The following is a 23,575-nucleotide window of genomic DNA, read 5'->3' on the forward strand; positions in this document are numbered from 1 at the left end:
CTATAATTCAAGTGATCAATTTTTAAATTTTTTTAAAAATAATTCAATAATTTTAATTTTTTTCCTGATTAGAAATTGAGCTTTAAAACAATTACTATACTGAAACAACATTTTTTTGCTAAAAATACTGAAAAGCCTGATGGTAAAGTTTGGTTTTTTAAACATTTTATTTTAAGTTTCAAGATACCTGCCTTAATAATTTGATTGTTAGGTCTACCTTCTCTTTCTCTTCTTCAAGTATATAAAATTTGTATTTTAACATTTTATATAAATGTATATATGTGTAGCATTAAACTGTTTTCTAGTTTGTGGTTTTTTTCACTAAAAAATGGCTTCTGGTATTTTTTCAGGTGTCCAAAGATCTTCCAGAAAAACAGAAAGAAATAGAGATTCTGCTAAAGGATTTTGTTGAACTTGATCAACAACTAAATCAGGTGATATTGTGGGTAACACCTGTCAGGAACCAGCTAGAGCTTTACAACAAAGTGGGCCAGCCAGGAGCCTTTGATATTAAGGTAAATTTTCCTCCAATTAAAAAAAGCATTGGAGTACTTAATGGTCAAAAATTCAGTTGCAACATCAGGTATATAGTGTTTATTAATGATGTAATTTTGAGGCAGAAGTCAGAAATAGTTCCCAGAAGTTCAAAGCTCTATGAATTAAGGAAACATTTTATTCTTTTCTGTTGAATGGTTTCTAGTGAGAGGGCTGATTAGAACTAATGGTTCCAAGATGATATATGAGTATAACCTATTATTTTTGCCATATTATATACATGAAAAAATAACCCCAAAAGTCAGTGCATCAAATTTTAATATAAAGTGAACTAAAATTCATTATAGCAGTGTTGAACCATTAAAGCTATTTCATTAAATCTATTATGACTATATGAAAATCAGAACATTTAGGACCATAATGCAATTCTGATTTTGCAAGGAAATATATTTAAATGCACAGATAACACTCCAGAGTCAATAAAGGAGAAAATCTAATAACTGTGAGAAAAATATTTGTAATCGGATCTTTGATATATATTTAAGTATAAAAAAAATATGCCTGTGTACGGATTGACTGAGGCTAGAGAAATTAAGGGTGAAAAATACTGTCTAGAATCAACTGTCCTGCTGAATGTACACTTAGATCCTTTGGCCTTGCTCTTTATCTATGCATACATGGTCTTCAAATAAACTGAGGAAATTTTTAAAGTACAATATATAAAGTACAATATATCATCAAAATCTCTGAGGTTATGGTTTATAGTAACTCAGCATCTTGTTCACATAGGTGAAGATTAAACAAAGAGCTTTGTTTTGTATCAATTTGATCATGCAATTTTCAGTGTAAAATGAAGAAAAATATAAACATTGCAAATTTTCTTCTCTTGCAAGAAATGGAATAATACCTGCTCCTGAAGATGCATGGTTTTGCAGAGGTTGTTTATTAAGTTTACTTTAACTTAGTTTCTGCTAAGGAACTGGTTTAATGCCCAAACACTTTCTAAGCAATGCAATCACATTATAAAAAACACTGAATCTCAAGTCCTGTTGCAGTCCTATAATTGACAGAATGAGTTCAGAAATAGCATTTGTTCCCTTTCTAAAGGATAAAATTAGTGTAGCTTTTTGCAAATGTCATTGTATGTTCTGAATGACTGATGGAATTTTGGTTTCAAGAAAACTCCTTATTTCATGTAGTTTAACAAAAATTTTTAGGTGATTCAAATATTTTTCTATTTTGTTCCTGTATTTCTAGAATGATTCCACCATTGAATTTTTATATAAAATGAAAATAGGGCAAATTTCTGCAAAATATAGGACTATAGTTTTCCATATTTATTGTAAGTTAAATGTTCTACTTGGCTCTTCCATCTTGTGGTGATGTGACTAGACAATTTCAGAAAAATGGTCTAAAGAACAGGAAAAAAAATTAAAAATCTGTAGTCCTGAAATGGAGGGAGGAAGTCATGTATGCCCTGAGAGGTGGGAGGACAATGAAGAGTTCCAAAGAAAGTCAAATATCCTTTCTCTCTGTGAAAGACTCCACCATATTTCCTCCACAGATAAATTTATATCACTTTCCTTTTTATCGCTTTTTTTTCCCTTTATATCACATTTTTAGAGTGACCAGTTTTGATTGTAGACAGCTGTGATTGTATGAACTCTAAGGATTATAAGGACCACTACTATTACAAGGACTGTAATCATTTGAAGTGTATTTGCTTCTTATCTGCATTTTATCTATGTGGATTGCTTTTAAAAGCCATAGATATAACTTCTCTAAGATGTTAAATTAGGTTTATCCAGACTGTAGGTTTCTTTAGATAGAGAGACGTTTTTACATTTAAGACACTTTATTAATTATCTCTGAAGGCAGATTATATCCTTAGAACCTTTTTTTAAGATTTAACAGAGTAAGACCATTAATAACTACAAAACTTATTAAGAATAAGTAGATATAATTTAGGAAAGCAGCCTATTCTTGACAGTGTTGAACTTTACACTCCACTTCAAACATGCACATCAAAATACACATAAATATAAACATTTCAACATGGTTGAAATGTTTATATTTATGTGTATTTTTAAATTGATATCCTAATTGCAATTTAATTTAATTTAAATTGCTATGGTTAACGTGTACCTTTTAAAAAGCAAAGGTCTGTATCCTACCTATGGAAAGGATATGTCTTTTTCTCTGGAATTCCTAGATGCTGTATAAATATTCTACAACAATTTAAAAGCCTTCACCAATATCCAAAGAACCTGAAGTATCTCCTACAGGATTTTGTAACTCCTTTTCTCAGAAACAAGAGTGACACTTATGATCACCTAGTAGAATGAAAATCATAGTGATAATATTTTTAGAAAAGAGACTGGATACAAAATTTTACAAATATTCTTTTTGGACATTCCAAAAGCTTGGAAGCTATGAATTAGAAGTTTAAAACTCGACATCACACTTGTAAATGTAGCACTGGAGTGGAAAAGACCAGATTTATGTAATTCCTCAGGAAAACCAGACTCTTTTGATTATAGGATTTGATATAGTGTCTTGCAAATTTTAATTTTAATTTCACTTGAGACATTGTCTGCTATGAAATTTCTGTCAATGTTCTTCATACTCTTACTAAGCCTGCAAGGTAAAGTTCTCCTTTCTCCTCAGCCATTAAGTCTTCTCCCTACTCTTTTGTTTTCTAAGTTGTTTTTTCAGAAAAAGAGTGCAAAAATTAACATAAGCAGGTATTAAGGATTGCAGGGTCAATAATTTCTAAAAGCCAGAAAATTGAGTGTTGGAAATTTTCTGACCTCAGAAGCAGGTTGAAATAAACGATAAGAACATATGGGGGTGGACAGGTAGAAGACAAAGAGAGTGTGGATATGTGTTTATTTTAAATGTATGGCTGGTGTGTCTTTAGCTTGTTAGCACTATTATGTTGAAGTAATATGCCTATTTTAAAGCAAGATTCTTGCATTTTTATTTATATTTAGCAAATTTCAATTACAGAAATTTTTGGTAGCTGAAATTCAAAATTGATACAAAAAGTGAAGAGCATCTGAAATACCAATTATCAATATTCTGAAAGAATTTTCCAAAATACAGCGATTTATTTCTCTCAAAACCATAGCAACCTTTGCTTCAGACATGAAAGTATAATGATAACTATCATTGAATTTTCTTCTTTTATCAAGGGGTATAATAAATGTAGGTCCTTATCAGATAATCTGATTTAACCTTTTAAACAATATTGATCTATATAATACATACATAATGAGTATATAAAGGAGAATGTCTGGGAATTTCACTTTTACAACTTACATTGATAACTTTTAATTTCTCTGAATTAATACCAGTTTAAAAGTTCATAAACTGGTATTTATGAATATATAAATAAATATATTTTTTTTATCCACGTACCTGCAAAAATCAGCTATTTAAAAGAGATGAGAAGTCCCTTAAATTTGCTAAGAAGAAAAGTTAAATAAAATCTCCAGCAGTGTTAACCTTTAATGGTGGCACAAAAGTAATTCTATGAGAGTAAAAAGGGTGCAACCAAAGGCAAAATTATTACATGTTGTTACAGAGAACTTGACAAAGCAAGACTTTGAAGACACAATATATAATTGGGCTTGGCTACAGGTAGAGCAATTAGAATCCTTCCTATACCTCTTAAAAATTCATCTCTGCTAGTAATTATGAAGTGCCCAGGACCATTTATTGGTCTAGATGTTGACTGGTGCAGCAGAGTTTGCATCCTTTCAGCAACAATCCCAACTCCCCCAAGAACAGAGTTGCATCCAAAGCTCCTGTTGCTGCATCTGTGGCTGGTGCTAATCCCTGACCATGCGTGGGCATTGCCTCAGACCTTGTGGTTTGTCCCATGCTGGAAGCAAAGCTCACAATGTAATAGTGTGGGTAGTTATGCTGAATAACTTGAGCATATGCCCTCTCCCTTTTTAGTTCATTACTTCTGTCACCATATAAAAATCAGGGAAGGATGAAAATTAGTTATACTAAAATAAAAATTGTTAAGATTTAATTATTGAGATGTGTCTACTCAAATTAAGGTGCAAACAGGATCATATGCTGAAGTCAAAAATACAGATTTTATTTAACTGTAAAATGTGAGGTAGAGAGATAGAATGAAATAGAAAAGAGAGGGGAGGGAGAGAGTGAGCAAGAGGAGGAGACAGAGATGAGTTGAGCAGAAGATAGCACCACCCATGGATCCAACAGTGTCCTGTTGGTCTTCCTTCACCATGGGCATCTTGATGGAACTTGGGGGCCCCAAGCACATTTAATACTTTTCACTATTTAAAGACTCTCGCAACCAAAGGAATTAATGTTTGTTGGCCAAATAGTTCATGGTTCCAGATGCTTAATACCTGTTGTTTCCTACACTTCAATCCCAGGTTTAGTAAAAACATACATAGACAGACATGCTCTTTCCTACTTCACAGTAATGCAATTAGAAACCAGAAGAATTGAAGGTGCAGACATAAAGAGGTTGGACAAGTCCAGCATGTTCCTTGGTCGCCCCTGTGGAGTAACACCTTGTGGTGACCAAGGTACATACCAGGTCACTTCGTAGTCCTACAATCCCTGGAACGTTCTGTCATTTGAGGTTTTGGGCAACATCTTAGCTTCTAAAGTATGTACAAATGTCAGCTTTAAAAGCAGCAAAAAATGTTGAGAAAAATGTGAACATTATTAAATTGTAGAAACAAACTTTTTAGATATTCAGTCCCAGAAAGCATAATGTACTTTGCAACAGCATTTACTATAAAATATATCTCCTGCTGATTTTTTTTCCTTTCAGCTCATTCTGCTGTCATAACTCTACACTTACCTCAAAGAATTACAGTATGGCTCAGTAAACTCTAATATATTTTATGCCATTATGATTTGTCTTCATAATTTTCTTGGCCAAAATTTAGAGGCTGTAGTGCCACAATTAGGACCCACACCCTCAGCTTTAATAACTCATTTCTCAATACGTAAGAAATGTATGTATTGAATAAGAGTAGAGAAAGGATTCTTCATTCTCAGGATGTAGAAAACCTCTGTACTAGTGTTTGCTTCCCTTATTATTTTCATCCTTAATTACAGTTTTGTTCTATAAACTGTCAACAATATATATATTTTTTTAAATTTAAGAAACTATCCAAATAAATCAACATTGAAGTGCATATTTGCAGGCTACAAATGTAAAGTATTAAGGTAGATCTTTGTTCTTTTTGTTGAATATTTTTTCACCACATTGATGTGATCATTTCCAATAATAGCATAATATGTAGACTGCACCTGTGAAATACTCATGTATATGCATGGGGAAGGCATGAAATCTACATCTATAAGAGAGTCTTGACTCCTCTGCTACTTGTGAGCACTGGAATGCTTCCAGGTTTGCAGTTTACCATCTTCTCATGCATGTAGAATATATTTCATAATGTGTCTTTTATAACTCCGGTTTCCCAAGCTTGACAGTATGTCTGTCTGGGTTTGTTCTTTGACCTGAGTTTACCCTCATTCTGATAGCTATTTTGCATGATTTAGTATTCATACTTCACAAACTTAGATGGTATCATCATGAATTTTCAATTTTACGAAATGGTGCCAAGGAAATAGTACAACAGTTGTTTACATTACAGGATGGAAAAAGATTGGAGTAGTTAACAGAACAGCTCTGTTTACAATACAGCTTCTGCCAGCATTGGTATCTGAGCTGTGGGTGTTGCAGCCACAGTCAGTAGATGCAGCCATGGCAGGAGAACCTTTCACCAAAGACAGGGTGAAGCTAGCTCTTACTATGTCATTGTTTTTTACATGCTGGTATTTTTTTTTCAATTAGTAACTCCTCTCAATGCTGTGTAATGTATACATTACACAGTCAATGCAATCAATCTTGATTTTCCTGTCCCTGCTTTCAATTTATGTTGATCAACTTTATTTTTCTTAGCTATTTTTCTTCCTCTGCCAATAAAAAAATCCACAGCTAAAGATGTGTATTTTCTAACTTCTGCACATTCAAATACCATGGTTTTGCTGGTTGTATTGCCACAATCTTTATTCATATAAATAAACCTAGGAAGTGATGGCTGCTTTTCAACTCTTAATGCAACCATATCCCCTCAGTGTAAACCTGAGGCTCTGCAGGATAACATGGGTGATATGAAATACTGTCTGTCAGGGAAGGAATTTTGACATGAGGAAGTTTTATTTAGCATTTTCAGATCTGCCTGGTTCCTGACCCTAACAGCACTATCTCCCATTTTGTCTTGCATCTTGGGCTCTCAAAGGGTAGCCTTGCTTCTTTCAAGTCTGTGGCAATTTCGCAGTACTTTGATATACATTTCCCAGGGTACTTTGGCCATATTTTGGGCAAGAAATGTGTGGGATATCCATCTAACAGCAGGAGATAGCAGATTTAACAGCAGAGAAAGCTCTGTAGCAATTACTGAAGTGTGAACATCCATGAACTTCTAATAGGATGGTCTCTACCTTCCCTTTTAACCTAGACACCACTGAAAAACATTTTGCCAGTTTGTTTTGGGTTTTTTTTCTCCAAAAATATTAATATTAAAAAGAGCCTCTAAAACAAGCCCAAAAATATTGCTGGGCTATTAAGATATTATATGAAACATTTATACGAAACATTTAAAATTCCAGCATGCAGTATGGCAACCCTGAAGCTGACTTTGAACAGTCAACCATTTGTCATCTCTGAGATATGCATAGCAATTGTATAGTTGGTTCAGAGAAAGGTCAGAAGATACTACTCTGGTCATCCAGTCAGACCTGCTTTATAAAGTCATCCTTTCTGTTTTCTGCCTTATTTTCTGCTTGAACTGCAACACACCTCTCTCAAAAATAATAATTAAAAAATCCCAGATGAAACCAAACCAGCCAAGACTGTTTCTAATTTCCACATATGGACAGTCATCCACATCTCCTGGTAAATTACTTCAACGGTTGAGTTAAAAACCTGCACATTTTTCCTCAACTGAGTTTATTTAGCTCCATCTTTTTGTCACTGCTTTGTTTGACAAACTAGAGAGAGGTCCAATACTGTATTAATATACAGTACAACTAAACCCTGTTTGTTCACCATCAGTACTGTTCAAATTCAGACAAGTAAGCAAATATGGAGTATCTAATTAGCATAAGTTCAAAAAACAAATATTGTAGTGGTCAAAGTAATAATTTTTTGGTCCCTAAAGGGTTATCTTTAATCACAAGCTTTTTTTTGGCTAAGTCAGGTAATCAGAGTCTAAGTAGGTGGTAAATGTTGCTATAATGGAAGTTATAGTCACTTCTTCGTTGTCTCTTTGATGGAACATTTAAGGACATACATGAGCGCTTTGAAATGTTTATTCTGATCCAGTCATCCAGATTTAATATACTTAAACCTTTTAGGGATACGTTATTCTGAACATGTGGATATAGACCTATATTTTACACTTTGAAACAGCCTTGCCTACGGCATCAACAATCTGTGGAGCTCCAAAGTTATGGCTCAAGGAAGTTGTGCAAATACTGACCTTTATATCATCTTACTGACTGTTCTGTTGAGATTTGTTTACTTCAGTAGCAAGAAAAAAAAGGGGGAACTTGGAAGTGATGCTGCTCTAGTTGACATCATAAGAAAATACCTTCAGAATATCTAACCAACTTTTTTTCTAGATTTATCCCAGTTTTCTTTTTCCTCTAAATATTTATTTCTGGATAGTCCTGTTCAATCCCAATTCTGTGTATGACAGGACTCCAAGTCATTGAAAGTTTTGATTAGAGATTCCCAGATGTCTTGCTTACAGGAACAACCCTAGAAAACTTCAAGTCATGGTTAAATTCATGCTGTATTTTGAAGAACAGAGTGAGAATAATGGGGTTTTCTTAAGTGTATAAAAATCAGAATGACTGGATAAGACATATCAGAAGTAAAATCTTTCTTACTACAACCTACTGCAACTGTGACTAAGATAAAATTAACATTTTGCAATCTGTTACAGTCAGATTGCACTTTTTAAATGTAGTCCATGCAACATTTGTGGTGTGCTAAGGCTTTAGAAAAATACTTTAAGTGGGAATTAAAAGCTTTTTTACAGCCAAAAAATAAATCCAACTTCTTTCTAATATGTACATAGTATAGATGCTTTATTGTGTTGTGATGTAATCAACAAGATACTATTAGCCAAAAACAATTTTAGAAACTCAAATATGTAAAGAATGAAAAGTATGTTGTCTAGTAAGCTAAGAAAAGCTTACAAATTGGCTAATGCTTATTAGATTTTAGTTGCTCATAAATTTTAGCTGTTACTGTGGATTATTTGTTTATTTTTTAGTGCTTGAAATCTAAGGGTCAGTATTTTTTTGTAAAGTCAAACAGTAAAAGTCTTCTGAAAAATTTTAAATTTCTTCAGCCCTGATCAATTAGCAAAATAAAACTTCTTGTTTTCTTTTGCTCCCCGGTTGTGCAGTCCAGAAACACCTTTGTTAACCTAGAAAAGAAGTATCTAGAACCTCTGATGTCTTTCATTACTGGTAGCAAGCTTCATTTAATAACATTTTCAATTTTTTTTTTCTCCATCTATAACATTTTACGTTTCTGAGGCAATGAGATTTTATTTAATTAATTCTTGCTTCAAATACACAATTTTGAAAGAACAAAAAGACTTCAGAAGAAAATGAACAGTAATATTTTAGTGCTTAAAGGAGCCCTGGAACATATTCTAAACTTGCCAAGGATTTGTGTACTTTAATTTTGAGGTTTGACTAGTGCAGCCCAGCAAAGAAAGGATTAATTCTATACACTATACATGCTATATTTTAAATGCCATTTCACCTTCTTAGTTATCTACTAGATTCTTAAAACCTGTACTTTTAGATTGGAGAAATAATCTTAAATTAGTGGAAAAAGTCCATTAACTAGTTTGGGTCAAAGTGTACGTAAAACAAGAGCTTTTTTATCTCTGACTTTTTCTTTTCTTTTATTTTCTTTTCTTCTTTTCTTTTCTTTTCTTTTCTTTTCTTTTCTTTTCTTTTCTTTTCTTTTCTTTTCTTTTCTTTTCTTTTCTTTTCTTTTCTTTTCTTTGTTCTTGGCAGCAAAAGCAGAAAGTGCACACCAAACTTCTTATGAGGAAAGTAATTAATTAATCAAATTAAAATACATATATTTTATAAATAAATTAAAATACAGATATATAGAGAAATTAATTAAATTAAAATACAGATATTTACCCAACCTTACTCCATATTCCTCTCTGTCTGGTTGAACAAGCTGCACAGTTTAGTAAAGGCACACATCAAGTAAATGGTGTTTAGATTTTCTTCTTTTGCATTTCTGGACTTTATTTTAATAAGTTGCATATTACCATTGTATACATTTACATGTGGTTCATTTACATTTAATATTTTCACAAATCCTTTGCCACTGCAATGATTTACTATTTTTAGCATAAAATGGCCTGGGGTGCTCAGCTTGATTCCTGCTCCCCTGCTGTTAAAAGAGGAGCTGAATCTGCTCTGTTCCAACCTGAGGAGACAAGCCCATCCTTCAAGTTCTACAAACCTCAGTGGCCGGTGCTCCTTTCCTCTGCAGGAGAGCTCAGGATGTGTGGGATGGAAGGAAGGGGATGCGGAGAGGGCACAGAGGAGAGGGAGGTGGTACTGCCTGCTGCTCCTCCTCCTCCCTGTTGAAAGCCCTTAGGTGTCATCATCCCTCCTTCTAATCACAGGAAAAAGTTAAAGCTGCACTTTCTGGGAAGTCTTTCTGGTCTTTACTTCAGCTCTGCCATTTTCCCTGGAAAAGTTTTCAGGGTGATTGTGACAGATTTAGGTCATTATAGATGTTGAGGACATGGAAAGGACGGACACAAATGCAATTCTCATTTAAGAAATGGATGGAGAAATGATACTTCTGGATAGAAAGTGAGTTGGTGGAATGCAGAAATTCATGTTTCTACTGCTAGCTCACTGAAAACTCTGCTGACCCTCTCAAATCATCTTCACCAGACAATATAACAAACCACTTTATATTTTCCAGCCACCTTTGACTCTAAATCCTCTTGCAATCTCAATGGTCCTTTCTCCCTGCTTACTCAGTTTCCCAATCTTTTCCCTTTACTCCCTCCTTACCTCTGGGTCATCACTCACTCCTCCTGTGCTCCTCTATACTTGAGTCCTTTTCCAAGGAATATACTGCCTTGATTTTTGCTTATACTGCTTCAAACTCTTTCTGAGTGTAGAATTTATCTCTGTTTACTCTCTGTGGTTGTCACTTTTCCTATATTTTGAATAGCATAATGAGTTTATTTTTGGCAGATAAAAACTGACCATCCTTAACAAAAAGTGAATAACCTTTTATTTTTAAAAATTAACATGCATTTGGATTTTGTCTTTGATAACTTTGAATGACAATAAGAAGGCTGTCAACTCTTGTCAGTCACTTCAATATATACTTAACAATCTTAAGTTAGAACAGAAGAGAAGAGCAAGGCTGAGGAGTAGCAAACCTAATTCTAGATAAATAAAAGAAAATTACTCCACAGGAGAGAATGAAAATGCCAAGTGGACATTGCTGTATTTTTCATTCATCAGTGATCATTTGTCAGATGTTCTTGGCAATTTGGGCTCAGATAAGTTAGATTTTTACACTTTACTCATTTTTTTACCTTTTCATTTTGCTTACACATGTTTAAAGGAATAGTTTTAAATACAATAACAGGTAGTTTAGTTTGTCTATACGAGCACATTAGGAATATGTACCTCAGAGATCTGTCTCATACTCTGGCATCAGTGCCTGATTTGGCAAAAGGCTGAACTGGGAAAACCTCTGATGATGACATTTAAACCATCTATATCTTGATATTCTGTGCCTAAATCTGTTATGGCTCTTCCCTGAAATTTTCTTATGGGAATTCAAGGAGCAATCCAATCTATGTTTTGCTTGTGAGCTTTGAGCATTTAAACAGTGTGTCCAAATCTCTTCTGAAGAATTCTATTCCAATTGCAAGAATATTAAACAATATTTGCTGCAGGTGGCTTGTAAAAATACAGCAAAACTTTCCTAATGAGTAATCCTTTTAAATTTAATATATAACAGAATTTGCAGCCATAAGGATGGATTGCAAGCACTGTGTCCCAGCATCTCAGGAAGTTAAAGATTTTTGAAAGGTGATCAAGTATTTGATGTGTAGTAGTAGTACTGTTTTTATTGGAAATAATGGATAATAAATCAAGATGTGATTTCATTGTTGAAAGCATAACCTTTTAGAAGTGTGGGTGAGTTAGTTAGAAGTTAGTGAGCTAGTACCTCAGCTTTGGTTTTTGGCTTCCTCCTTGTACTACTGATAACAGCTCAGGCACTATTCAAAGTGTTCTTAATATAAATAAACAAATAAATACAAAAGCAAACTTAGAGAACTGACAGGGCAGTTTATCAAGGCTAGAGTGAAGTTAATACCAAAACTGTAGTTTGCTTCAGTGTAGTTATGTTTTCTAAGATAAGAAATTCCCTCTCCTATTCAACAAAACACAGTTTTCTAACATTCTCATTATCTTTTTCATAAGTTACATTCTTAACAGTAAACATTCTATCTCTTCAAAACACAGTTCTTGAAAGGTCTTGGATATATTCTTGATAATAGCATATTATTTATGAAACAGTAACTCTTCTTTTGTAAGATTATACTTTTTATTTCTACTGATCACAAGCAATTTAAAATACTGGAATCTGAAGAGGAGCTCATTCAAATGAACACTTAAAGCTGCATAAGGTCCTATTAGTTTTGATTTCATTTGCTTTAGGTTGATTGCTATGTAATAAATACTAGAAACAGGAAATGTATGTCTTCATAGTTTTTTGTACATTGGAAATGATACAAAATTTTCATACCTGATAGATATGTAAATGTTTGATTTTGCTGATATCATTTTAGATGATATTTGAGCAAAAATTGGTTTATTTTTCACTTGCTGATTCAAGTTAAAATTGAAATTTATGCCTAAAGTGATCTTAGTTCTTTCTCACACTAAAATTAGTGATAATGTGGAAATCACTCAATCCTGTTGCAGATTTTGTGCAAAACTTCCAAGCAAAGGCAGCTTTGACATAGGGTGCAGTGCTGTAAAGCTTAACTCTTGTGAGATGCTCTTGTTAAGAGAGTCAGTGTTTTTCACTGGAAAAATTATGCAATTCAAGAGGCTTGGCAGGGCAAGTGGGAATACTTTCTAAGGAGTTGTTGTGGGTTAATGATGGCAGGCAGCTCAACCCCACACTGCTGCTTGCTCACCACCTGCCCCCTCCGTCCCGACATTCCCAGTGGGATGGGCAAAAGAACCATAAGGGCAAAGATGAACAGACTGGGGGCTTGAGATAAAGACAGTTTAACAGATGAAACAAATCTGCCCATGCAAGAAAAGCAAAGAAAGAATTCATTCACCGGTTCCCAAGGGCAGGCAGGTGTTCATCTATCTCCAGGAAAGCTGGGCTCATTCATGAGAAACAGTTACTAGGAAAGACAAGTTCTTTTGCTCCAGATGTCTCCGTTTCATCCTTTATTGCTGAGCACTAGGTTTGGGCTGGGATATCCCTTTGGTCAGCTGGGGCTGGCATCTGTGTCCCCTCTCGGTTTGCTGTGCACCTCCAGCCTGTTTGCTGGTGGGGCATCATGAGAAACAGAGAAGGGTTTGGGGTTGTGTCAGTGCTACTCAGGGACAGCTAAAAGGTGCCTGTGTTATCAACACTGTTTTCATTGTAAATGCAAAACACGGTGCCATCCAGGCTGCTGTGAGGAAAGTTTGGTTCATCCCAGCTATGCCCAACACATCCATGTAAGCCTGGGCCCAGCTGAATAACATTTGCTTACTAATTAATTTCATTCTTTGTAATAAGAGTTTTCTTTTTTCCAGATGAAATCAATGGTTGTGATTCTAAAAAGATTGACTTCTGAGAGCATACTTATTTATGGAAATTAAAACAAAAGGTGCTACCTACCACTCAGAGAGTGGATATAACTTCTCCATTTTCATTTGCAAACCAGGCAGTTGAAAATGAGCCAGTAGCATTCTTACCATATTATATGAACATAAATTATATTTACTGAAATCTACCTCCACTTCTGCTGTTGAATGTACTGGAGCAGTCTTTGCCGCTCCTTCCAGTGAAAATGTTGGAAGCTAAATGGTAGAAATACATCCTCATGCACATTCTTTTAAAATGATTTATGAAAGACTAATACTAGAAGATGAGTATATCTAAAAACATGTTGCAATCAACAAACCAGTGCTAGACCAATAACAGATTTTGATTTTGATTTCTTTCCTAGTTCCTTTTTGTAGCCAGAAACTCCTCTTAAAATTATTCTTTTACTAAACTTGAAAAGAGAATGAAAATTTGCAGCTAAGCCCTAATTAAAAAAGAGAATAATAAGCAACTAAGAATTTGATGATAAAATAAATAAATATATCAATTCTTCCCTCACAAGTTAAATTATTTTAAAATCAGTTTATTGAATAAAATTTCATTATTTATGCAATAAGGGAGAATAAACTCTGATTTCTCTTTCCTGTTTGCAAGAAGAAATTTCATGTCTCAGCATTTTTGTAATTATCACCAAATTTCACTTGCCAGTCAAGGTGCTTGTGGTGTACCCTAGATCTTCTACTGTGTTGATCTAAATAACTTTTCTTCCTCCAAAACTGCTCTTCTTTAGCACCTAAGAACACAAAATACTAAGAGAGAGCTAATAAAATTATTGTGACTTCCCGTATTTTCTTGCTTGAATTTCTCATTTTGTTTTTCTGCCAAATTTCCTTTTTCTCTGTCGGTTCTCTTGGGTTTGTTATTATCTCTTTTTTTATTATGCACTGTAAATAAGACAGGATCTGAAGTCTTGGTGGAACAAGAGCAGCTATTTCATCCTGTCCTGTCCAGTCCCAAGTAAAATATTCTGAATCACATCCAATCTCAAAGAATTCTGACTGCACCTTTTTGCAGTCCAACTGGATGAATAACTGTGCTTTGTCAGTATATGACCACCACAGCCAAATTCTTTTCATATCCTGTATCTGCAGGTCATGTCTCTACAGCTAATAATTTCATCTATCTTCAGTACCTCCAGGAAATTTCCTTTTCAGGATAGACAGCTGCAATGGATAGATAGTGATTTCTCTGTGTAGGGAAAAATTACTATATTTCATCTCCTCTAGAAGTACAGAAGAAGCTCACAAATTTCTGATAGCCAGCAGGAAAACATGCTTTGGATAAAGCATTTCACTCTGCAGAATGGTAGGGTTTGCAGTTTCAGGCACTTTGCATGGCTTAAATGTTGGGACCCTCTTAGTTCCATTTCTTTGTGGAAGATTTCCTTGTTCTTCTCTTTCCTTCCCTTTTCCAGTACTAGGAATTAGGCATATTGGAGCGAACAGAATAATGAAAAACACCAAGTCTTAAAAGACATGATATTAGCATATTTTACAAACTGCTCAAAGGCTGCACTTGTAGGTTTGCAAAGTGGTTATGAACTCCAAAATTGCACTTTTAGAATAAATAGGTCCTTCATGTAGTGGTCTTTTCTGTGTAAGAATTGTTGTCTCTCCACAATATTTCAAAAATTTTCCAGATAGGTCAAGAATTATAGTTGTATCCATTTTCCAGATTCTCATAAAGACCAGGTGTCTTTTGTTTGCATACTTTACTCTTGAAAGCTGAATGAATCTCACAATATTCTTTTCCACATTAAGATAGCTTCTAACATGGGCTTGGGATCAAATTTTGTCCTCACGCGTTTAGAAGATCAGTCAGTTGATGTAATAGGGGAAAGAATTATTATTTTATTTAATCATTAAAATGGCATTTTTAGAGGCAGGTGCATAAAACTTTGTCCACTAGTTACAGAATAATTTTAGTGATAAAGTAATTTTACACCACTTTGACCTAGGCCACTAATGGAATGGTCTTTAAATTGAATTACTTCAGGGGCTTATTTTGTACTATTTTTCATAAATCCCTAAGGCAGGAGGGATTTATCTGAATATGTAATTCAGATGTTCACAGAGCATTTTATTTCTATATAGAGATAACTAAATATTCAGAAAGTTATCAAACTTTTTCATCTGTTACATAAAAAGAACAGTAGTAAGAGCTTGCTTTTCCTTGAATTTTATCTAAATTGATTGAAGTCTTGTTTCAGGAAGTTTAAATATTGGCAACTGCATTTTCCCCCCAGTGGATTAGGTTCCAACTCAAGATGGCCACAGAACTGTTTATAGCATATCTTAGATGTATTCTAATAATACTGTAGAAATATCTAAAGTGACTCCCAAGAATGCTGCTGACTGTACTGTCTGACCTGCCATCAAGATCTAATGCTTACTGTGGTATAGCTGAACTTTGATGTATTTTAATTAAGTCTCCTCTGACCATTCTTCTTTGTGGTGGTTTAGCTTGTTATCCTGCTCCATGAATGAGAATATGCAGAGCTGAGTCAAAGGAAAAAAATGAGGTCACTTTTTTAGAATCAGAATTCTTGAAAATGGGAATATATTAGTATTTTCTATCTACTACCTTTTTTGGTTTTTTGGGGTTTTTTTTTTTGCATGTGAGGAAAAAATGAGGCACTCAGAACCTCACGGATGTTTGCTGGAATTTCACATTTATAGCTGTTAATAAAGAAGGATAATGTTGTATGTGACTCCTTCCAAGGGGAATTGAGGGCCTGTATCCAAACTGGATCTATCCCAGAGAAATCTTTTGCCTCCCTGGGGTCCAGATAACAGACATGATTAAGAGACTCCCTGCACTCAATGATTATTACCCACATCTGGTTGTCCAGGTCAGCAGTGACAAGTTCTAGAGTAATCAAAAAGGATTCCAGGGCACTGGATGACTGGTTGAAGGGACAGGAAAAAAAACATTTTCCTCAATCCCTTTGGTAGCAGGGAAGAATTCTGAAAGGTCCAGGAGAACACACTTTACCAATACGTCTTAAAGATTGTTGTCATTGGCCTTTTTGATCATGGAGTGTTTATACAGCACCAGTCCCATTGGAGAAAGATGGAATTCACTTGTCTAAAAGGGGGAAATGTTTTCAGTTTGCAGGAGGGTTGATCTTCTGGAGGGCAGGAAGGTTTAGCAGAGGGATCTGGACATGCTGGAACAATGGGCTGAGGGCAGAGTCTCAGCAAGGACAAGTGCCAGGTCCTGCCCTTGGGTCACAACAACCCCAGGCAGAGCTACAGGCTGGGGGAAGAGTGGCTGGAAAGGTGCCTGGAGGAAAAGGAGCTGGGAGTGCTGGTCAGCAGCAGCTGGACATGATCCAGGTGTGCCCAGGGGGCCAGGGAGGCCAATGGCACCTGGCCTGGATCAGCAATAGTGTGGCAGCAGGACCAGGGCAGGGATTGTCCCCCTGTGCTCAGCACTGGTGAGGCCACACCTCAAATCCTGTGTCCAGTTTTGGGCCTCTCACTGCAGGAAAGGCATTGAGGGGCTGGAGTGAGTGCAGAGCAGGGCAGCAGAGCTGGGGCAGGGTCTGGAGCACAGGACTGATGAGGAGCAGCTGAGGGAGCTGCAATGGTCTAGCCTGGAGAGAAGGAGGCTCAGTTTGATCTCTCCAACTCCCTGAAAGCAAGTGGTAGCCATGTGAGGGTCTGTCTCTTCTCCCAGGCAACCAGTGACAGAACAAGAGAAAATGGTCTCAGGCTGAGCCAGGGAAAGTTCTGGTTGGACAAGGAAGAATTTTTGCACCAAAAGGATGGTCAGGGGTGAATATGCTGCCTTGGGAAGTGGTGGAGTCACCATTCCTGAAAGTGTTCAAGATGTTCAAGTTCCAAGCACTACATGCTATGGTTTAGCTGAAGTGGTGGTGTTTGGTCCAAGTGTTGCTTGTAATCGGAAGAAAAGCTTTTCCTGACAATGTTAAAGTGCTAATATAAAGAGCAGTTCTTTAATTAAAGCTTTCAGGTGCACAAACACAGCTATGCAGGAAAGAAACATAGGATTTCTGCAATTTTTACAAGGTTAATTAATTAGTGTATCTATCAGGTACACCCAATGGCACCCTGGTGACCCACCCTTGGGCACCTTGGAGTGTCTCCAGGTGGTTCTTGTTTTGTCTCTCAAATGCTGGTGCAAAACAAGATGTCTTTGTTAGAAATTCTTTTCTTGACAATAAGACTAAACAGAATTTCAAGAATGTAACTTATTAGAAAGAGTTAGCTATTGTGCTAAAGTATGGAAAATGGTAAGAAAGTTCTAGAATTTCTAAAATTGTATATTAAAATTCTACAAAGCTACAAATAAATGAAAAAGCTAAAAATCATTAGGTATCAAAAGGTTGGACTTGATCATGGAGGTCTTTTCTAATCTTAATGACTCTGTGTGCATGAAAAAGAAGATTCATCTGAGAATTCTCATTACAAGTTACGCACTTCTACATCTAAACACATGAAAATCATATTTAAATGTAGTTTTCCATTATCATGTTTAATGTATACAGAGATTTATATCTGGTTATTTCATAAAAGATTGTTTAAAATTAAAAGCAGCTAGTTTTAGATTTTAGATTTATTATATTTCCTTGTTACACATCACTGCCTTGTCTTGATAAGTAAAGGGAAATTGCTTAGTGCTTCTCTTTTCCTGTGAATAAATTCTCTCCCTTAATTTTCATTTAATGTACTGTCTTGCTAAAAAGAGGTCATGAAACAACTTGAAACAAGAGGTTTTGAAACAACTCACTATACTAATTTCAAAGTTGCATTTTTTTTTTTTTTGTTTGAAGGCTGTAATTAAGATTCCATTTTTGTATTGAACTTCACTGTGAAGACACAGGTTTAATCACCCTGAACTTCTCCTACTGTCCCAGCAGAATATGTCCAAAGGATGTAAGCTCATGGGGAAACTGATCCCAAAAGTTACCAGTGTTACCATAGAAGGTGAATCAGTGCTTGTTATTCTTAATATAGAACAATGGACTGGGCCTCCTGAAGTATGTGCAGCAAATGTCAAACAGCCTGTGTGTGTCTGCTAGGATAGTTTCCATCCTTTAAAATAAGGATATCCTTATTTCATCCTTTCCATCCTTTGACATAAGGACATATGAAAAGCCATGAAATTTTATCTTCCATTGGTATACACACCCGAGGTTTAGTCAATATATTGGTTTCAGATAGGCAATGTGAATTTTCTGAATTCTGAGCTATATCAATAGACTTTCATAGTCCAGTTGGGGTTGTAGACAAGTCCTTGCCATTTTTTCAGCCTGTAACTTTGTTCAGCAGGTTGAATATGCATGTTTTTGTAAATGCAGAAGCCACTGTGCCTTATTCAGCAGCAGGCTTTAATCAGTTTGGATGCACAACTTTAACACCAGTGAAAATTCATAGATAGTGCGTCATGGATAAAGGTAGTTTCTTATTCTTGTTTATACATGTTTGAGAAACAGCAGTTTCCAGTGATGATGTATTTTAATTTGCCGTATGTGTGAAAAGTTGAATTAGCATATTCATCCCCCAGCCCAGAAGCAGCACTATGATTGCTTTCCCAGGCAGTTCATAAATTGTGCAATTCCAGCAGTCAACTCTGTTTCCCAGAGACAGCTCTGCGTCCTCCCTCAGCAAAGTGAGTGTGAGCACTTGATCAGGACTTTAAAACAAATATGACTTTGGTATTCTCTAAAAACTGGTGGAAATGAGCATCTACAATTCCTACTAGCTTTAGCAGTAGCCTGTCCTGTGTGATGAAGATTAGAGGTCAGTCTCTGCTCTGGGAATATGCTCTTCTCCTGGATCCTGCACAGCCTAGATAATCTTTTTTTTTTTGTGTGCACACTATCAGAGGCTGTATTGTGGTCATTACCATTTTCTTCTCTTAGGGAATTAAATGATGGAGCAGAATCCTGTAACTACTCTGCCTGTCAACCCTATTAATAGGGTGTCACCTAGCAATTGGATTTGAAATTGCTGGAAACTTGTTCACTGGGCAGGATTCATCAAGGGGCTATCCCATCAAGCAAAGAACTGGGTAAAGAGTTACTACAGTAATTTTGTGTTAGGTGTGTACTTATTCAAAGTAATTTTGTTATGTTTTTAATTGATGGTGGGATTAGTGGGAGACAAAGTATTTGCTGCTCGGAAAGATACCTGTTAATTTCAGCAGTGTCCAATGAATGCCAAGATATTGAGAACTTCTTTTTCCCCTGTACTCTTACCTCTATTCTTATTGCCACATATATCTCAAAGGAAGCATCCTGCTGTATTGGATAGACTTGATCAATGCATTTTGGTTTAGGTCAAGGCCCCTGAATTTGAAAGATCAGACTATATAAGGTTAGTTTATGTAACTCCAGAAAATTGAAGAGCAAAAGGAATCAGTGATTTAACAACTCAATGCATTACTCCTTCCACACTGGTTACAGCCTGAAAGAAAATGGTGTCTGTGCTCCTAGACCAGTCCATGGTGAAAAACAAAGTCCAGTGAGGGTGGAGGATTGAGAAATCCACTTCAAAGGCACATTCATGCCACAGGTTAAACCCTCAGCATAGGCACATCCACAGTGTTCTTGGTATTCTTGGACTGTAGAAGGAGTTTTAATGTGATTTTCCTGCTACAGAATTTGTTATGGTAACTGATGCTGTCATAAAAGAAAATGAGTATTTGAGACATGTAGAATAACAGAAGAGGAAATATTGGCCAAATACTGCAGAGAGTTTAGTTTAAAGAAAAAAAGAACAAAAATCCCAAAACAAACAATGAAACAAAAGCTAAGTAACAATTATTAAAATGCCTAGCTTTCATTAAGATAGGGAGAAAATTACCTCTTCATTAACACTCCTTGATTATTTTTTTTCTTTATGTGCTGAGTAGGGAAGTAAAACGTTAACATGGTATTGAAACAGAAAGAAAATAAGACTTTAATGAGGGCTTTATCTAAAGGTTAATAAACTCTCACCCGCCTTAATATCTCAATTTTGCAGTGCATTGTTTTTCAGTGCTCATTCTCTATGAATTCTTACAGTTATATTTCAGTAGCATTAAAATGTGTAATAAGAAAAAATGAAATTGAAACATGCTTCAAATATCATTGCAAGAAATCATTGCATTCAAATATCATGGCAAGTTTTGATTCATTTGTTGTTGATAAATAGTATTTGAAAAGAAAAGCTAAAGATAACATTGAATTTACTAACCTTTATTTTAAGTGGTTGTCCATAAAGTTTTGCAAGTAAAGTTTTAGAGAGCAGTGTAGTCATACTTTATATGTTGAGTTTAAACATAGGAGCAAAATGGCCCCTTTTTGGGACTTAAAATTGCATGGACTTCAGCAGATTTATTGCACTAAAAAGAACAGCAGATTTTCACCAATAAAACAATGTGTTAACTCAGATAGTGACATACCTGGCACACAAGCTTATCTACTGTCACATTTATGATATGAGAATGTGGACAGAAAATTAACTTGGAGAGTCAGTGGGTAGTCAGCAATGATTAGGACAAGGTAATTAACCTATATTGTAGGTGAGTGAAGAGAGGAAAACAAAAGACCCCAACCAATTCATTTTGATAACTCAGGTATTGTTTCAGTTATATTACTAGAGAAAAATGAAATAAACCATGAATCTTGGAAGTCCAGATGTAGTTTATATTTTCTTTTACAATTTTCAATAGGTTTGGATTTTTGTGTTGGTTGGTTGGTTCGTGTTCTTGTCTTAATTGTAGAGTTTTGCCCATTATTTATTTGGTCAGTGCTTGACAAAATGAAACTGCTGTATGCTAGGACACGTCATGTGGAATTTCCTTATGTTAGCACATGGATTACACCTTTCCAGATTAAAAAAGAAATTGCTAGAGAATATGCTGGTTTTAATTCAGTAAGGTGCTGTTGCTAATGGTAGGTGCCTCCCTGAACCTTTAGGAACTGTCACTATTATTGTGCATTTATTTTTATTTAGTTTCTGTAAGTGTTTTTACTATCTTAGTGGAAGTTTAATACTCACAACTGCAGTCTTCTTTTGAAATTTTTAATCTTTCTAAACTCAGTATCATTGCATCTCATCAGACAGTTTTAATGCCTCACACCATATGAAAAAAATGTTAACAAGTGTATTTTTCATCAGCTGGTGGTGTAAAATAGACAAAACAACAGAGCCTCTTAAATGAGATTTCTCATGCCTGTCTTTCTTACCACGAATTTGTGCTAGCTTTTTATTCATTTTATTGAAATTTTCAAGATGATGTGACCTACCACTGTTTATTTTGGTAACCTCACTCTTTCCATCCCTCTTTGCTTTTGATTTTTCTGGTGATCCTCTTTGTCGCTAGCTGCCACTATCCTTGTGTTTATCCTCACACCAGCTCTGAACAGAAGCTTGTCTACTGGTGTTTTACACTTCCCATGGAGTTTTGGGACTATTCAGTCTTACTACTTATAGTATGGTTAATCTACACTGACTATGATTTTATTTTTCAGGAAACTGAAGCAGCAGTGCAGGCTAAACAGCCGAATGTGGAAGAGGTTTTGTCTAAAGGGTGTCATTTATACAAGGAAAAACCAGCTACTCATCCAGTAAAGGTAATGAAGCAACCTTTAGCAATATCCATTGCTGTGTAATAGGTTATGCTTCCCCTGTTGTACACTTGTCCTTGATGTTGTTGTACACTTGTCCTTGATGTTGTACACTTGTCCTCTGCTTAAAATCAATGGAACAACCTGGCAAATGGCATTTTTTCTATTCTGTGATGGCATAGCCAGGGAAAATATAATGCTCCCAGCTAAAAATCTTATGCATATTGTGATGGGAATATTGTTTATGACATTAAGGTTGTTTTACTTATTCAAGTGTAATTCACACTGACTGAAAGCAAATTTAATTTTTGTTGTGTAATTAATGGCAACATGTAGCTTGTTTTTAAACTGCTTTATTTTAAATTTCACTTTCAGAAATTTTGTCAAATTAAAAAAAAATTTCAAATTTTCCAGAAAAGATGGGAGTTAAGTTATAAACAGAGTACTTTGCGTTCTTTTTTTTTTTTTTTTTCATTTTGAAGGAAAGAACACATGGCAACATAGAACTTTCTCACTCAATTTCTCTGCCAAATTTTATCTAGAATTACTGACTTGATTCTGTTTTGGAGCAGAAGACACATTGTTTGGAAGGCTATGCCTCCCAGCACTTCTCTTTTAGAAAAATGTACTGTAGAATCCTTATCTTCAACTTACAAATCAGTTATAAGGGGATATATAAAATGCTTTTCCTAATGACTGTGAGAACCTTCACTGAGACTAGAGTGTCATTTTCTATCCTGTAGAATCTTGAAGTCATCAGCAAGCATCCTCCCATATCTGGCTTTTCAAGCAGGAGACCAAGCCAGTGAGGTCAATCAATACCATACAGCCAGAGTTTGCTCTGGTTTCTAGGGTTAATACTGCTAATTAAGTATCTGTAAACATAATGGTTAAGAGTTGCCAAAAACAGTAATAGTGACTTTTTGATTACACTAAGTATCTATTACAACTGCTTCTGACTGGGCTGAGATAATAAACTTTGTATTTAGAGCTTTTCAAAATGTACAGCACTCCAAAACCACAATTGGCAGAAAAAGGGTTTCTTCACAAAGATAAGACGTCTGTAGGTGATCTCTGCTGTGATTTTCTTGTTTTTCTGTCTCTATTTAGTCACTATAGTTTGAGTATTATTTTCCTACTTTTACAAAATTTCCTCTGAATTATTTGTCGGTAGATCACCAGCATGTCTCCATTCACAGGAATACATGAATGAACTGATACCCCCTTTTGAAATTAATACATGTTTAAGAATTATTTGGTTTCTCATCTTCTTTCCTGAATAGAAATGCTAAGAGTTAATATCCCCTTTGGTATATGTGCATTTTTAATGGTCAGTTCTCCTAAACATGATAAAATGCTAGGAGACATAAACTCAAGGTGACTTGAGTGAGCAGAAACAACACTCTGTTGGGTGTTTTCCTTGGCTAGTAAACCCCTATTTTTGTTGGGAGCTGAAATGTCACCTACACACTGAATGGATGATGGAACAAGAATCATTCCCCAATAACTGCATT

The 23,575-nt window shown here is 35.3% G+C and overlaps 1 protein-coding gene across 15 annotated transcripts in view; it reads left to right on the forward strand.

Moving 5' to 3' along the window:
- Positions 1–23,575, forward strand: part of DMD (dystrophin) — a 1,146,493-nt gene that overhangs the window by 783,632 nt on the left and 339,286 nt on the right. For all 15 annotated transcript variants that reach the window (XM_074534563.1, XM_074534577.1, XM_074534568.1 and 12 more), the window contains 2 exons: positions 351–515; positions 21,966–22,067. In XM_074534563.1, the coding sequence (XP_074390664.1) occupies positions 351–515; positions 21,966–22,067 (267 nt within the window). The remainder of the gene's footprint in view (positions 1–350; positions 516–21,965; positions 22,068–23,575) is intronic.

Source organism: Zonotrichia albicollis, chromosome 2 (assembly GCF_047830755.1).
Source record: "Zonotrichia albicollis isolate bZonAlb1 chromosome 2, bZonAlb1.hap1, whole genome shotgun sequence".
In the NCBI taxonomy this organism is placed as follows: Eukaryota; Metazoa; Chordata; class Aves; order Passeriformes; family Passerellidae; genus Zonotrichia; species Zonotrichia albicollis.